Here is a 17,118-nt window from a genome sequence, read left to right as displayed (position 1 = left end):
CCTTGGTACTGGCTGGTTTACGCTGAAACCTCGTTGTATGGTTACCGATGATTTCTCTGCTGACTCTGACGCTCTTGTTTCGTTTAGAGCTATCTGTAGGGTTAAATTCGGGTTTGCCAACAGCTTCTTTTGTAGTGAAATGTCTCTTAACCCACAGATAAGCTGCACTAAGATATGCTCGTCCAGATCCCTGAACTCGCAGTGAGTTGCTGCTTTACGCAGGGCTGCAACATATTGATTGATTGATTCTCCCGCTTTCTGGTTCCGCGTGTTGAATTCCTTGCGGCAAACATGGCGGGAAGGTTTTGGCGCGTAATGGGTCTGTAGAGCCTGTTGCAACGCCGTCCATGATACTGCCTGTATTGGAGTAGGCGCGGTGAGGTCTCTGGCCGTGTTGAAGACTTCTTTCCCGCAGTAGCCGAGGAAGATGTTTTTCTTCCGGGCGTCGGTGATCCCCGTGTATTCATTCACTTCGAGAAAACACTCGAAGCGAATCATGAAGGCTTCCCACTCGTCGTTCGCTGGGTCGAATGGAGCGGGGGGAGTGTGCATCGCCATCTTCTCTCGTTTGAATTTGCCGCGCTGCGGTGACCGAGATGGCTGCCGGAATTTCTGCCGAATTCCTGGGCTGGATCAAATCCGGAGATTCTGGAGTAGCGTTCTTCGTCCTATCTGTCTCTCGATCCCACCTTCGTCGCCAATGTTAGATCTGGGCAACGAGAGAACAGACTGCGGACACGAAGTGACTTAACAGCTCTTTATTAATAGTAGTAGTGATCCAGCTTGCTCTGTGGCCGGAGGGTTCCCCTTTTATAGTACTCGGGTACGCCTCTCGACCAATCAGAGCGATACCTGTTTCCCGCTGTAGCAGCGGACCAGAGAGGAGACTTCCTCCGATATATGTTAATATCTAACACATATACTTTTGCCTATGTTTAAGAAAGTCTTTGGTAATATATCAAACAGAAGAGAAAATCAAATTCAGACTCTATTGTGGATCCATTCATTCCAAGGAACCTGACTATTCATAAGTTAGACAGCAGATCACAAAAACAATTCTAGTGGATAAGTTGATCACATACACAGTCTGACTTTCTCATTAGGTAAAACCCTCCCATTTCTGGGTGGATCAAAATGAAAAAAATATTGATAACTTCATAATCCAGAGAAAATTTTATTTTGCAAACAGCTCTAACATTTGTACTGTATATTTTACTGATAAATCAGAACATAAAGAGGCAAATGCTGTTCAAAGAATCAATTTCCTTTAAAGTAAATATAGAGGTTTTATGAGGGGAAATGGAAAGTAGAAAAAACTTACACTGGGGTAAGAGTATACATGTTGTATGGATCTCTTTGTATTTTTATCAGGAATAAAAAAGTGCTCAAGAAGTAATTAGATTCTGGGAAATGGGGGGGGGGGAGAGAGAGAGAGAGAATATTACCAGGAAAAAAATAGCCCCAGGTCTCTACAAATGTTGGCATCATAAAAGTACGCACTGAATATCAAAAGATTAGATATTCCTAGCTGCCTTCAGTGAAAACCTTCTTAAATAACAGTTACCACATTCATAGTAACCAAAATCCAGCAGGAGAGTTTTTGCAGGACAACTTAAGTATGACTAAGTTGATAGTAGTCTTGAAACTTCCCCTTTAGATCTGTGTATCAGGTAATTCAAGGACATGGAAGCAAGTGAGTCACACAGGTGGAGTTTGGAGTACAGCCTACACTAGCATCTACCACAAATGTCTTTTTAGCCAGAGATGTTCTAAAAATATGTTTTCGTGTTGCCATTACTTGCCCCTACCACACGATGGGTGAAGTAGTACTGTGTGGAGCCTGGCCAGATGCAAAAGAAGATCAACATTCTATAAATTAAATGAGATTCCGATCAGACCCTAGGTCGTTCTCAAAGCATCAGATTTGAAGCAATTATTATAAACCCCCAAACCCTGTCCTTTCACATAGACCAAATCATAGTTCCACAATCCCTACATTTGTGCATGCACGCACATAAAAGTGTGAAGCTTGTAAATTCAAGATGTTCTATATGTGCCAGCCTAAATACAAACGCATTGCATTTAAGCACTCCATCCTCACTTCCTTTTCAGAAGTCAACCTTTTATGAAGGTGGTTTTATTGGGGGAAGCGGAATGCCTTTCGTTTTGTGACGCGCTCTTCACGACTTGTTTGCCTTCCCCTTCATAACTGGGCTGCTGAGTGGGACGGTGGGGTAATGGGGAAACGGATGGCAGGAGGAGGCCAAAGCATGTTGCGAGCACACGAGCCTGGCATCCTGGTCGGCTGAAAGGCGGCGACGCCACCCAGCGCGAGGCACGAGGAAGGCGCTGCTCTGTTCGGGGACGGGTTCCAGAGCCGGCAGGGGAGGAAGCGTCGCCCCAAGAGCCCCGGTCCCGCCCAGGTACAGCCAAGGAAAGGGGCGTGGAGGCCCAGGCGGCTGACAGCCCGCGGAAATGCGGAGGGTCCCGTGGCCGTGGTGTGCGGAGCAGCTTTCCCCCCTGCTTTTTGCCGGAAGATTGGAAATTTATTAGCCGGCTGGAGAAATGGAGACGCCACTCAGCGTGAGCTAAGAGGCAGCCGGTAAGTTTTGCTTTCAGTTCTCGTCCGCTTTCCTTTGCCCTCCTTAAACTAAAGTAAAATCCGTATTAATCTGGACTTCAGCCGGTTCAAACAGACCAAACTTTTTCCGATGTTTTCTCTCTTAGGCACTTTCTCCCCGTTCATTCCGACTGAAGAGTCTAGCGAGACGCTCCTAAAACGTACTTCTTTGGAAACAACTCCGACTGCTCAATTCATTGTTTACACTAACTGATTCGTTTTGTAAAAGTCGGCCCTGCCCAATTCGTGCATTCGGATCAGACGAGCCGCTGGGAAGTCTGAATCGGTTAGGGTTTCGCCTGCCTAGTGGGCTGCCCACAGCTGGATTCGGGTTCCCGGAAATCCCGCGCGCCTCGGTGGCAGAGTTCTTACTGGATGTCGATTCTCCACAGCGGGAGGAGGAGAAAATCTTGTACCGGTAATTAATTACCAAACAATGTCACTATGATCCCCTGAGGTAAGTGGATTTAATTTAAAAAATCAAAAACATTGCCAACCCTGCTTTAGCAGCTGGTAGAAGCCACCATCCATGAACAGACAGTTTGCTACTGAGCAGAGAGAACTGTTGCCTTCACCTCAATTTTTGGTCTTCTGTCAGCCACTTGTTTAGCAGCTGTTGGAAAGCAGATGCTGGACAAGTGAGCTGTTAGCGCTATTAAGCAAAGCGGTTCTTGTGACTTTGAAAAGTTACATAGCTTTAAGCAATGGTATTGAAATCTCAAGGCTAGGACAAGGAAAGAAGACCATTTGTGACTATTTCTGGGTAAAAGCAAATGTGTGCTGCAGAGAGACCACCTACTCCAGTCTACTTAGCTAGGCTGTGCCAGGCCCAGAAAGAGCAGGGATTTCCAGGGCTTTTCCTGGAGTCCTGAAACAAAGTCTACTTGTCTTGGTGACTACAAATAAACAAGGTTAAAATGTAAATATAAAATAAAAATAGTGTATTGCTTTTCCATGGTTAGGAAGCGAGACTGGTCCTTTTTAAATCCTAGGCAATATCAGTTTGTCCTGCCTTAGTTAGTTGCAAATCCCCATTTTATCTAGAAACATATTTTCTTTGTAAACCTACAATAAATGAAAAAGCACCAACATTACTTTTGTTACATCACCACTGCATTTGTAATAGATTATAATGCAAATTATTTCTGATAACCTGGGCAAGGTGTGACAGTTTCCCCACTCAGAATCCCTTTGGTGGCAACAGGAGAGATATGAGATGCTGCTGAGTTCTAGAAACTAAAGATGCACAAACTGAATAGGAAGTGGGAAACTGTGAATAGGTTGAAGAGACACACAGATCATGCACACTGAGTATACACACATCTGTTCTTCTAGGCCTGAATTTGCCAGAGTAGAACTTTGCAGCCTGTGTCTTTGGATATGTTATGTTTATGCCTTCAAGTTCACTCCTGGAAAAAAGTCTCTGAATTTTCTTGGCAGGAATTTAAAAGTGATTTGCCATTGCCTCCTCCTAGGGCTTAAAGAATGTGTCTGGCCTCTGATCACGCAGCTGGCTTTGGGCCTAAAATGGAACTAGAACTCCCAGTCTCCCAATTTCTAGCCTGATGTCTTCACCACCACTGTACACCAAATTTGCTTACTGGCTATATGATTTCAAAATCTTGTGTTACCAATAAAAATGGGTGGAGTTTTGATCTCATGATTGTAGCTATCATCTTGATATATTTTACCCTTCCTCTGCAAACATTCCTGGAAGGAAGAAGTGTTAAAGCATAGAGGAAAGGATGGCCTATGATTTGGCTGTAATTGCTGTTGAATCAATTTGTTCATTTGGAATGTTGCTCAGTTCCCAACAGATTTTCCCTGAGGGGGAATTACCCACCCTGATGCAGAACTCAGAGGAAATATGTTGAAGTTTCCTTGATCATCTGAGAATCCAACAAAATTCCCCATGCTGGGAATTGGGCTGGTTATTTATTTTCCGTGCATCCATGGCTTGGATGCACCAACTTTAATATAAACATTAAATACATACATGTTTTAAATTAGGACCCAGCATACTTTGGAAATTATTCAGAAATTCGTTGGAAGTTGTATAAGAATAGCGCTTCCCTGCTATTCAAGCAGGCCAACTATGAAGCCCAACTTCTGACTCTTTTTCCAAGAGTACATACCCTAGATGCGTCTGTGAGGGAGGTCTTTTAAGAGTCAAGATCATGGCCACAATTCCACCTATGTTTATGTGCAATGCATGTACAAGGGGACAGGTTTTTGACTGTGTAGTTGTGGCCTGGCTACTATTCTGACCTTTTTTTTTTACCACCACCCCAGATATTGCCCGCACTGCCTTAAGTTAAGTTAGAAAAAAACTGCAGTGCTCTGCAATTCCGTTCATATAAATAATTCATAACTGGATTTCCTAGTCTCGATTTCCTCTCATAATCATAACTAACATACAAATGCTAATTTGACTGGAGAAATAGTAGTTATAATGTGTTATTTTTTACCATTAAGAATAGGGAGAAACACGCTCATTTTGTCATCTGCCAAACTATTAAACATGCACCAAAAAATGATTAGGAAAAAATGCAGATTTGTGCTCCTATTTCCCCCTCCTCTCACTTCTTTTTCCTGGTAGACCTAATAGCTTCAGGTGTAGAACGTTCATTTGGAAAAAGATGCAGAGGGCATAGGGTTAATTTCTTCCTCATAGCTGTTGCCATAAGACAGCTCAAGGGTTCTTAAATGTTGAAAAAAGGCATCTGAAATCCAATCCAATAGTGTTTAATTTGAGATATGCCAGGGGTGTTCAACAGAAGGGCTCCATCAAAAATTTTTTATTGCTTTTCACCTCAGTGGGGAGGAAGGGGAAGCCTTCCTCTTGATACAAATGAATGAAGTTAATACATTATTGGTCCAAGCTTACGTAAACGTACTGTCAGTCTGGATCTTCTGGAGCTATAATGACAAGGTCAGGGTAATTCTGCAGGGGGAGGAGCCGTCCAGTGATCTGAGGCTTTGAGTGCTCTGATGTTGTTGAGGGGTATGGTCATTTTCTTCTGCTGCAATTTGGAACATGGACAGAGAGCTGTAAACAATTCCATTGAAAAATAAAGTTGAAATTAGGAATTAAAGAAGATCTTGCAAAAGAAGCTTACAAGATAATGCCAAATTGAGTGGATAATATAGGACCTTGATATTGGATTTTATATTTCTCTAGTTACAGTTCTTTTTAACAAACTGTTCCATTTGTGTTTGGCCTTGGAAGCAAAGGCATGTTTTTAAATCCCTCTTATAAAGGCTGCCATTGGTCTTCTGTTATTTTTGCCCTTTTTTGAACTATATCCTTTTAATACACTTAATCTCATCTCAAGCCACATTCTTCTTTAAAGCGATAAGCAGAAGAGTCAAAGTAGATATTTGCATGCAAATAAAATGCACCCACATTTTAGAATATGCTCCTTTTGAACAGTTTCTCCCCTCAATCCCACAATCACACCCCAATAAACAAAACCACCTCCTTGTTATTGTATTTTTGGAGAACAATGATCATGTGGCTCTTCAGAAAGGCATTTGGAAATGAAATCATGCTATCTCAAATTGATTGATTGTAGGATCCTATGAATGACAGACAAGGAGTTGGAAAGCATGTTTTTGTTTTGATAAAGTTTATGATCTTAGCTCTGTCTTTTAGTTCAGTCTATCTCCTAAGATGTAATTACTGTATCTTCCCCTACCAAGTATCACTACTGTAAGCTCTGTCTTGCCTACAGTGCTTTTAAAGTATGAATTCAGGTACAATATTATGTATAGAATTAAGGGATCATGTTTTCTGGATACTCTTCTATAAAACATAATCTTGATTCCTGTCCCTGCTGGAAACATAAATATTATCCACACATTTTGTACCAGTTGAGAATATTGGTCAATAACCTAGACTCTAGGTCCTAGAGGTTTAGGATAGTTCTCTGCCATTAAAGCTAATACTTAATAAGGTAGATTACTAATTTGCAGAGAGAAGATCAAGTGTCTACCCCTTAGAGCCTTGGCTATAGAGTTTGTTTGCTTTATGGCAGTCAGCCATGACAAATAGTTCACTGAAGGGTGTAAGCTGTAATATCCTTTCCAACAAAACAATGATAAAAACACCTTTCTGAAAGATAAATATTAAACATTAGTTTTGAGAAATTATTTCAGTTTTCCATTGTGTAAACAAGATTCTGAAGCAAGTGGTATTTTGTCAACTTTTAGCTGTTCTAGAGGTCAGTTAATTATTTCAATTCAAGATGAGCTGACTTTTTTTTTCTGTTGCAAACTTTTTCAGCTTCTGATGGGCTGAAGGAAGCAACAGAAATAGAAAAATAGAAATAGAATTATAGGCCTGGAAGGGACCTTGAAAGTCTTCTAATTCAACCTCTTGCCCAAGGCAGGAGACCTTATTCATACTCGACAAATAGTTGTCCAGTCTTTTTCTCCACCGATAAAGCACCCACATTTCCCGGAATCAAGCTATTCCACTGAATAATTGTTCTCACTGTTAAGAAATGTCTCCTTAGTTCCAACTTGGGTCTTCCTCTGATGAGCTTCCAACCATTACTTCTTGTCATGCTTTGGAGAATAAATTGACACCCCTCTTCCCCGCGACAGCCCTTAAGTATTGGAAGATGGCAATATATCACCCAATCCTTCTCTTTATTAGGGTAGACTTATCTAGGTTTTTTTTTGCCATACCTCATTCAGTTTAGCTTCCAGACCTTTTATCATCTTTGTTGCTCTTCTGTTTTCTAGCCCCTCAGCATCTTTTTTGTATTGTGGTGACCACAACTGGATGTAGTATTCCAAGTGTGGCCTCACTAGTGCAGTATATTGTGGTCCTATTGCTTCTCATGATCTTGATACTACCCCTCTGTTTTTGCAGCCTAGGAATGCATTGGCTCTTTTGGCAGCTGCAGCACACTGCTGGCTCATAATTAAGCGGTGGTCCAGCAGACACCCTCTCACAGACACAACTGTTGAGCCAGATACTGCCTATTCCAGTGATGGCGAACCTTTTTTGGCTCGCGTGCCACAAGTGGGGGGAGCGCAGGGGGGTCGTGTGCGGGCGTGCCGCACCCATAATGCAATGCGCGACCCCCCAGTGTGCATGCGTGCACATCGCACGACCCCCCCCATTTTTACATGCTTTTTCCCCCTCCCCAGGCTCCAGAGGCTTTATAGGAACCTGGGGAGGGCGAAAAGAGCCTTCCCCGCCCCCCCGGAGGTCCCCTGGAGGCTTCAGGGACCATCCGGAGGCTTCCCTGACGCCTTCGGAGCGCTTAAAACCACCCTCCGAGCAAACCGGAAGTGACTTCCGGACGGTCCCTGAAGCCTCCGGGGGGGGCTGGGGAGGCTCTTTTTGCCCTCCCCAGGCTCCTATAAAGCCTCTGGAGCCTGGGGAGGGCGAAAAATAGCTTTTAAAAAGGTGAACTCAGCTGTCCAGCGCGCATGCGCGCTTGCCAGCTGACAGGGCAGCGCCTCGCGTGCCTTAACAAATGGCTCCGCGTGCCACTTGTGGCACACGTGCCATAGGTTCGCCATCACTGGCCTATTCTGTACCTGTGCATTTGGTTTTTCCTGCTTTTTTTACCAATAAACTGTTGGATATGCTTGATATAAATGATTTCAGTCCCTGAGTTAAAGCCAAAAATGTGTTGGGACCCCTATTTTTTTTTAAAAAAAATCCCCCCATATAGCTTGTTTTCCTCCTAAAAGTGAAAGTGACACAGGAAAGTGACAAACAACTTTTGTCAGAAATCTAAACTATTTTCTTACAAAAGGATTTTGAAATTAAGCAAAAGCTACCTAAACTTGTTCAGATTCCACCTATTGCCTATCCCTATTTAGATCCATTCCAATAGATCTAAAACAGGGAATACTTAAAAACAAAATATTTACAGTTGAAGCCAGACAATTTAAAACATGATGTATCCTTTATATAAATAGATTCTTTGGATGCCAGTTGGCTTGGTAATTTTCTAAAATGAGATAAATAAAAAAGAAGTTAAAAGGAAAATCAAGCAGACCAAACCCTTTGCAGACTGCTCATGGGTTAAATCTACATTTTTTTAAAAAAAAGCTAAAATGTACAAATCTCACCAAGGTCAAAAACATAATCAAGCCAAGGCCCTTCTAAATCTTGGCAAATTCAATGTTATAGTGTAGATTTGATCATTTCTGTGTGAGAAACAATACTCATAAACACAATTTAAGAAAAGTTGAAAAGTTACAAGCTCAAATAGGATGTTTGAGGAGGGCCTATTGGTCTCAGGAGACTTCTACCGTTGGGTGAAAAAAATCATTCAGGCATATCCAGTTATATTCAAATCTTGCCAATGTGACTAGATCACTTCTCCAAACTTGACAACACCTGGGTTTAACTATATCATTAAGCCAGTGCTTATTCAATCCTCTGCCCTGTATTTCATCTGGCACAAGTGAATTCCCACATACAAAGTTTACTTCTCTGTTAGTGGAAATATAGAAGATTGCAACACAAATCATCAAGAGCAGTTCAAAAATTGGAAATTGTAAGTTTTTAGGAGGCAGAGCTTTGAGATTGTAGCAGATATTTGGAACAATAACAGAAAGTCCTCAAATTCCATGAGCAAAATAAGTTATGCAAGCTATGCAATTTTATTTTGCCAAACATATAAAACAACTTAGATCATTGTACAATTCTGAGCCAAGAAAAAAAAAGGAGTATTAGGAGCAAAACAATTTGGGGCAATAAAACTCCCTGCCTGTTCCATTGAACATGGACATAGCTGGCAGCTATCATTGTCACCCTGAAATACCAACTTCCATCTAAATCAGCTCCTTGGTTTCTCAGGTTACTAGTACAAAAATCAGGAAAGTAGAAGGCTAGATTGCAAGAGGAGGAATTCTTGAACATAAGAAGTTGAATATACTATGAGGGTTTTTTTAAGATGCATAAGAAATCCTATTTCATGTCAGTAGATGCAGTGAAAACAGTCACTTTGTTTTATATGCACATGATAGCATGGCATTAATTTTCTACACTGTGCAACATCTATACCAAAAACAGCCAAACAATGAACAGCTTTACAAAATATTCTTTGGCACAGAAATACATTATCACGTAATATTGCCCATTGTTTACTATTTGTGGTGTTTTAAATTCTTTATGTGTAGCAAGACTATGCAACTCAGAGTTGATTGATGATTCTACAGCATGGAAAATTTAAAAAAAATACATTGCAGGATTGAAATAGGAACAAATAAGTAACTTGATATGAGCACTTTTATCAAACTTTTCGAACAAAGTTGACTGGATTTACTTGACTTGAATTCTACTGCTGGGGCAAATTATAGGGAACTAACTTTGACAAACTGTCATGTTTATATGAATTATTTTCAGCTTAATATTGAGGATGCAGGTTATATGAAAAGATGAAGGCCACCAAAAGGAAAATTGGCAAAATTGATCTGGCCTTAGATTAAAATAAATGAACAGAGTTGAGTTTAGAATGTGGTCTTGCCTGTTTAAAGAGATCAGTTATGAAGCTTTTTTTGGGGGTGGGTGGGGGTCTGAACATGGAAGTCTTCTATAATTATACCTATCTGAAATGTTCCATTCTGGGTAAGGTTATCCTGGTAGCTTTGCTGCTGTAGATGCATTTAAATGAAAGTGATTATCTGGAGCCATTTCAATTTAGAGTTTCATCTTGGATACACTCCTGAGACAGCTTTAGCTAACTTAAGACTTATGCTGGAAATTAGAAGAGGGGAATATATATTTTCCAGATCTTTCCCAGATCTTTCATTGGTTTTCAGTATCACTGTTCATTGTATTGTTCTGGATCATCTGGAGGAGTTGGTTCTTGAGAGCAATTTTTCAATGTTTCACTTCTTCTATTCAGGGTGTGCCTAGAAGGTTGCTGACCTGTGTGTCTCAGAGGGTTCTACCCTATCATCCAGTAATATGATAGCTTACATGGAACAAATTGAAATTAATATTTACTGTTTATGGGCAGTTGTTTACAGGTTCAGAATTTAAAAAAATGTTTGTACCTGTATATTACAATTCTACATTTTTCCTTTTATTGTAAAGTCATTAAGAAGGTGATTGACACATCAGATCTACAGTAAACTAGGTAGGGAAATGCATGCTGTGATCCAACTGTGAGAAATATTGGTCAGAATATTTTCTTAAATTAAGATTTAAATGTTTGGCTGTGAGATATCTGGTGAGAGGAAAGAAATAGAATGAAGCTAACATTTGGCTGAACAAGGATAACTAGAAGGAAGCCGGAATGGAAAGCCCCTATGCTCCTTCTCCATATTCTTTGAATGATTTTACAAACTTTCCCTTCTAAGCAACAGTTTCTAAACTTGTTTTGCCTTGGCAAGAGATATAAGAAACATAAGGACTTCTCTACCCCCACTTTATTTTTCCTTTGGCATTTCCGAATGAGCTGAAGAAGCAATTTAGGTTAGAGAAGGAGGCTGTTGTGCTTCAGGCAAAGAAAACATTCAAGACACAACGGGAAGAGGTTCCGTTCTTGGCTTTGCCTAAAACTTCCTGGGCAACCTCAAGAAACTCACATGTCCTCTATGCCTTGATTCCCAGCTGCATTGGGGGGGGGGGGGGTTAGTATTGACTGGATGTGATGAGGCTTCCTTTGTCTATTTAGATAGTCATGCAATTCTTAATGACCTCAAGTAACATCCAGTTTCAGAACAGGATGATCAGGCCAGTGATTTAGGCTAACATTGGCTATGCTAGACTCTTCTCCTCTCTCCTGATTGCCACCAACAATTGTCCTAAAGGAACTTCCTAGAATGATTTTTTTAAAATGATTTGTTGTGATTTTTGTGTTGCTCCTTAGCTGCTTTGATGGAGTTTGTATCCTAAACAGTGAAAAACACATGAAAGCTGCCGTATGTGGCTGACCACACTGTTGTTCAAAAACCAAAGAAACCTCCAAACCATTTCTAATCTACATATCAGTATATGGTATAGTGACACTACTTTAGGACTTTCAATTCCTTTAAAATATTGAATATAGCATTTTACAAGCCAAAGGCCACATCTGTCTGTCTCGATTTTGTTTTTCAGCTTGAGCATGCAGAAAACTATCCTGTATATTTTGCAGGGGAAGCTGGCTGTACATAGTACTGCCTTGAGAACTATTTGTATACATGGTTTTGCTCTTCCTGAATGTGCTTTTCCAGGATTTTTAGGATTTACTCTGCTTTTTAAAAGGGGAGGTGGAAATGGTGACAGAATAAAATGCTGTTCTTAAGGCAGTAGGCAAATAAATTAAATTTAAAAGCAATAAGACTGCCAAAAGCAGGAAGACTCTAAAAGCATAGTTTGAATCACTAGATCCACCGATGTATTGTGGAGTTAGTGGCTCTAAGTTTCGGCTGCAGTTGGGAGGATAAAGAAGCACTGGTGTATTTTGCTCCCTATTTCTTATAAGTCAAACCATACTCTAAAAAGAGAAAAGAAAGGAAAGCATACCTTATTCCATAATTTAGCATTTCCAAGCCTATTCTGCCTTCCTTTTTGCACATCTCAAGTTACTGGCTTGTAGAACTGCATATATTAAACATTAATCAAGGAAGTTTCAATTCCCCTGAGAGAGAAACCCACTTTTTCTAAATTGTAAATTGTGGCCCATTTTACTCTTGCGTGCCAAAATATTTGTTCTATTATATACAGTAAGATAAACCTTCCTTTCATACTTCAGCCTGGCTTGTATGAGGCAGGTCCAAGAGTTAAATCATCAGCTGCCATCTCTGAGGCTGAGTAATTATTTAATTCCCCTCCTCTTTTTCATTGAGAGCATCTCCAATGCAACTAATAGTTGGAGAGAAATTAAACAAAGCACAATAGAAGTAATTATTGTTCCTTTGGCAGACAATAAGGCCACTAAACTTGAAGTAGACCCCAGATATTTTCTTCAAGTACAGCAGATTTCAACTGTTTCTCAGCTCCTTTCTACTACCTGGAAGATACCAGTTTTCTAAATTGTACCAGGCATCACTTCATGGATTGCCAGCTACCGTTAAAGCATCTCCTGTCTTTAGATCCTTTTAACAAAACATTTGATTATCACCTTAAGTCAATATTGAGAATAGCATGGACTTGCTATTCTAAACTAGCTCATTTTTAGCAAGTTTAAATCTTAATTCTGACGGGTTATAACAGCACTGCCCATGATACCTATGTAAATACTGCAACTAAGTTTCTGGTAAGCTGGTACTGGACTATCAGGAAGATCATCATATTTCACAAGACTGACATCATCATTGTGGTTGGACTATCAATGAAGATTAGAGGGAAAATATTCTTGTGTCCTGAATGGGATGATAAAAAAGATAAGTAAAATCAGAGACTTGTTTGCTGACAGGGTGGAGCAGTCAGTATCATCAATAGATCCAGGAGTTACACCTTAGATCAGGGGTGAAATTCAGCAGGTTCTGATAGGTTCTGGAGAACCTGTAATGGAAATTTTGAGTAGTTCAGAGAACTGGCAAATACCATCTCTGGCTGGCCCCAGAGTGGGGTCAGAATGGAGATTTTCAGTATCCTTCCCCTGCCATGCCCACAGAACCAGTAGTAAAAAAAATTGAATTTCACCACTGCCTTGGATGCAGGTAGGTGAAGTATCTCAGATGGCAGGAAGGCCTTTTTTATTGCGTCATTCTACAAATTAGAAATAATCCAGAGTTGCCATCTTTAAACATATTTCCATTTTAAAAAGAAAAATAGAGGCTTTGCACACTGGATGAACTAGCAACAAAACATCCATTTCAGCGTTCCTCAATAACTGATTTTTTTTGGCAAGTGTAGATTTAAACTACTGAATATTTATGCCAGCTGCTTAACCTATCCATTTCTGTCTTTCACCTCTAGATCTGATGATGTGCTAGATTGATATTGACTATTGATTTGATATTGACAAACAAGGGCCAAATAAAAAGAAATGCCTCTGCCTCCACAGTTTAATAGTTTAATATATGAGAAAGGAAAATAATCTTTGAATAGAACATTTTTGTTACCTATATTTACCTCTCCACATAATTATCACTATTCATCACACATTTCTGCCAACAGTGAATGAACTACTTAAAACCATCATGAAAAAAATACTGTACTTTGTCTGTTCAAGCAGGTCATTTCCACATGTTCCAAATCTGTTACTTGAAACAGCAGTTAAGAGTTCAGAAGCACAAGAAGGAACTTCTGCTGCAGCATGGCAATCTAAGGTGCTGCATCTAAAGACACCCGAACGGCAATTGCAAGGTTGAATCTTACTAAGTAGTCAAGGCTTTACCGTGTCACTTTTCCCAACATAGAAGAAATACCTTCATGGGCATCTGAAATGGAATAGTCTGGCAAGACCTGATTGAATAGAAAAAGTGTGGAAATTTTTTCTATATTAATTTACTAAAATGTCACTATTTAAAGCAGAATTATAGAGGAAGGCGCCCTACTTTTCATTCAACCTTCACTTGAAAGTTTTTTTCTCCAGTTATCTCCCCTCAACTCAATTCTTCCAATCATAATGGTAATTGTCACTGTAGATGTACTTTCAGCTCAATGTCTGATTATTTAATCCTAACATTTATCTGTTATTGATCATGTCAGGTTGTACAAAACACTTAATGTACATTTTAGGATAGTTTTGACCAGTGTTCTTAGACTCATATTGCAGGTGGAGGAATTGAAGTAGAGTGGCAGTAAATGACTGAGGTAGCCCTCAGTTTATATAGGGATGATATTTGAATTAGGATTTTACTGATTTGTAATTTTACTATTAGAGTACTCTTGTAACTCCATGTCATGCAAAGAATTTTTTTTAAGCAATTATCATGGAAAAATATAGCCTGAGCTCTGACATTTTAATCTGAATTTAATGGTGGTGTAATTATGAGAGTATTTCCTGTAGCATTTCATAACTTCCAATTCAACTTTTCTAACATCCTCATGAACATTTCATTAATAATAATATGATGGTTAGAATGTTGAATGGAGACAACGGATTCAAGGATGGCTGGGTTCACATTCAGTTGTAAGTATCTTGATCCATCTCTTCTATCCTACTTCATTAGAATATTGAGAGAATAATATGGAAAAGCTGTATATCCTATCTTAAGGTCTTTAGCAAATATATAATTTGGATCACAGATTATATATTTTGTCTTTACCAGCAGGTGCATTAACTGAAACATTTTCCCTTACTCATTTGACCCATTTTTATGTTTCATCTTCCACCTTTGCAGAGATTGAAAACTGAAGACATTTGCATAACTTCAAAGACAAAATCCACAGAATTCCCATCTAAGGCGAAGGCAACGGTCAAGGAAAGAAACTTTAATATTCTATCAGACCTGTTTCCAGTCTGCAAAAGTTGCTATGGAGCAGATCAGTAATTTTTTCCATTCCATCTGGTCTTTTATCTCCTTAAAACATCAGGAGGGCATCTATAACACAATCTGTCTTGCTGTTTTAATGGGGTTACCTGTTCTTGTCCTCCTTGTTGGAATTTTCATCTGTTGCCATTGTTGTTTTTGTGGCCAGCAGCAAAGGGACAAAAATAGCCACAGCAGCAGTGTTCCAATCCAAGGGAAAAGAAGACATAATATTATGAAGAAGAAGAAAAAGAAAGAAGAAGATCTGTGGATTTCAGCCCAGCCCAAAGTGCTCTTGCTGGCAAAAAGGCCCTCATTGTTGGTTTAGAGGATTGCAGACAGACAATAATTACTTTCCTTTTGTATACAGGAATATTCCTATTCCTATCTCATAATGTGTTCAGCTCCACATCATAAAACTGAGAACATGCCATTCTGTCTTACTTCCACACAAAGGAAGCTACTTTTTAAGCTTAGGAATGTAGCTACATTTTCAGGTTGGACACGTGTTTTACAAGCAAGCTGCAATGCTACACCAATGCAGAATGAATGGGTGTTGTGCATCCACTGAATACATATCATTTCAGTGTACATCAAAGGTATATGCTTACATGAACTCAGTAGCAAATTGTATTCTACAAATAGGCACTTCTGCCCTTAGGATGCAGAATTCAAACTAGAACTTTTGCTTAGCCTAGCATAGCTTGCGCTGAAAGCTTATGTGCACTAGCAAGTAAGAAAGTAAGCAAACACTGCTATATATATGAAGGTATATATCATATAATTACCGTAGGCATTTACTTCTACAATCCGATTGCACTGATATGTAAGCCAAGGTATTGAATTGGGTGATTTTAAAAAAAATATGAATATCATTATTTGCTAGTTTTGGAAGAAAATTGCTGAGTTAGATCAGCCTTTGGTCTCAACATTTGGGCACAAGAAATTGTCTTATTAACAAACGTCTCACATTCTTCTCCATGTTTGAACTAGTCAGAATTTTACAGGCTTTGCACATTGCTTGGCCTACCAATAATCTCTACTTTCATTCTTTAAAGGGACTTCCGGCTATGCTGACAGCTTTGGATGTACCAAATTGGGAAATGGGGTGGGCTGAAGATCAGAAAGACGAGGCATTAGTATTCCACAAGTAGTAGAAAAATAAACAGCAATATCATATCTATCAACATGGTGAAAAATTTGGTGTGGGAGGGAACCCTCCAATCCTTGAACAACATATTATGACAGGAATAATAAATCTCTTGGTCAAGGCAATTGCAAATATATTTTTGCATTTTCATTAAAAAAAATCTATTACTCTGTGCTTAGATTAAGCAATGGGGTGATATAACAACTCGTTACCAATATGCATTATATTCCTTATTTTTAGACTTGCTTTCTAGGGTTACTCTAGAGATAATTAAAAGAAACCCACAACCTTTTTATTTAAAAATAAATTTATTTTAATAAATTGTGCTTCATTACATTTTGTGTTCCAATTTCTACTATCTATTTACTAATTAAAGAAGAAAAAGATTTGTTGTGTTATTTTTCTGACCACGGGAGTGTAAATGGCTCAAAAATAAAAACATAATCAAGTGGATTGTTGTCTTAAATAATAAGACAACTACATGTAAAAAAAAAAACCTCTATTCTCACAAGAGTTGTATCAGCATAACATGCCAAGGACCGCCAGATGCTTTTCCTGTGCACCGCTTGGAGAGTCCAAGCAATGGGTTAATTCAGTCTGGTTGCCCTTGGACTGAGGAACTTTTTTTCCTTTGACCACACCTCCTCGTGTGGCCACTCCCCAGAATTTTTTCCTCAGTCAACCCGTTCGGACGTAATAGCTAGAGTTCCTGCTGAATTAATCCTTTTTTTGGCTTGGACTCTCCATAATTCCTTCTCTTTTTTCCTAAATTCTCCCCTCTACTCTTATTATAAGTTGTGCTTTATTGCTGTGTCTTCCTTCCAGCAGATTCACTCTTCTCGGAGGCCAGGAGGTAAGCGTGAAGGTGGGGGGGGTGCTCCTCAGCCGCACCGTTTTGGATGGCTTCGGAGGCCTGCCGCTTGCCTTTTAAATAGGCGCGGCAAGAGCGTCGAGGTCCCTATGC

At 39.7% G+C, this 17,118-nt stretch overlaps 1 protein-coding gene across 1 annotated transcript; it reads left to right on the top strand.

Moving 5' to 3' along the window:
* Nucleotides 1-2,223: 2,223 nt before the first annotated feature.
* Nucleotides 2,224-16,490, top strand: KIAA0040. The gene is made up of 3 exons (XM_081948905.1): nucleotides 2,224-2,602; nucleotides 2,728-3,077; nucleotides 14,876-16,490. Exon 3 carries the CDS (start codon nucleotides 15,009-15,011, stop codon nucleotides 15,330-15,332), a length of 324 nt encoding a protein of 107 aa, XP_081805031.1. The 5' UTR covers nucleotides 2,224-2,602; nucleotides 2,728-3,077; nucleotides 14,876-15,008; the 3' UTR covers nucleotides 15,333-16,490.
* The last annotated feature ends 628 nt before the right edge of the window (nucleotides 16,491-17,118 follow it).

The sequence above is a fragment of the Natrix helvetica genome (assembly GCF_964273705.1).
Source record: "Natrix helvetica genome assembly, chromosome: 3".
Classification (NCBI taxonomy): Eukaryota; Metazoa; Chordata; class Lepidosauria; order Squamata; family Natricidae; genus Natrix; species Natrix helvetica.
Note: the sequence above shows the minus strand (reverse complement) of the source record. Positions and strands in the feature narration are given on the sequence as shown.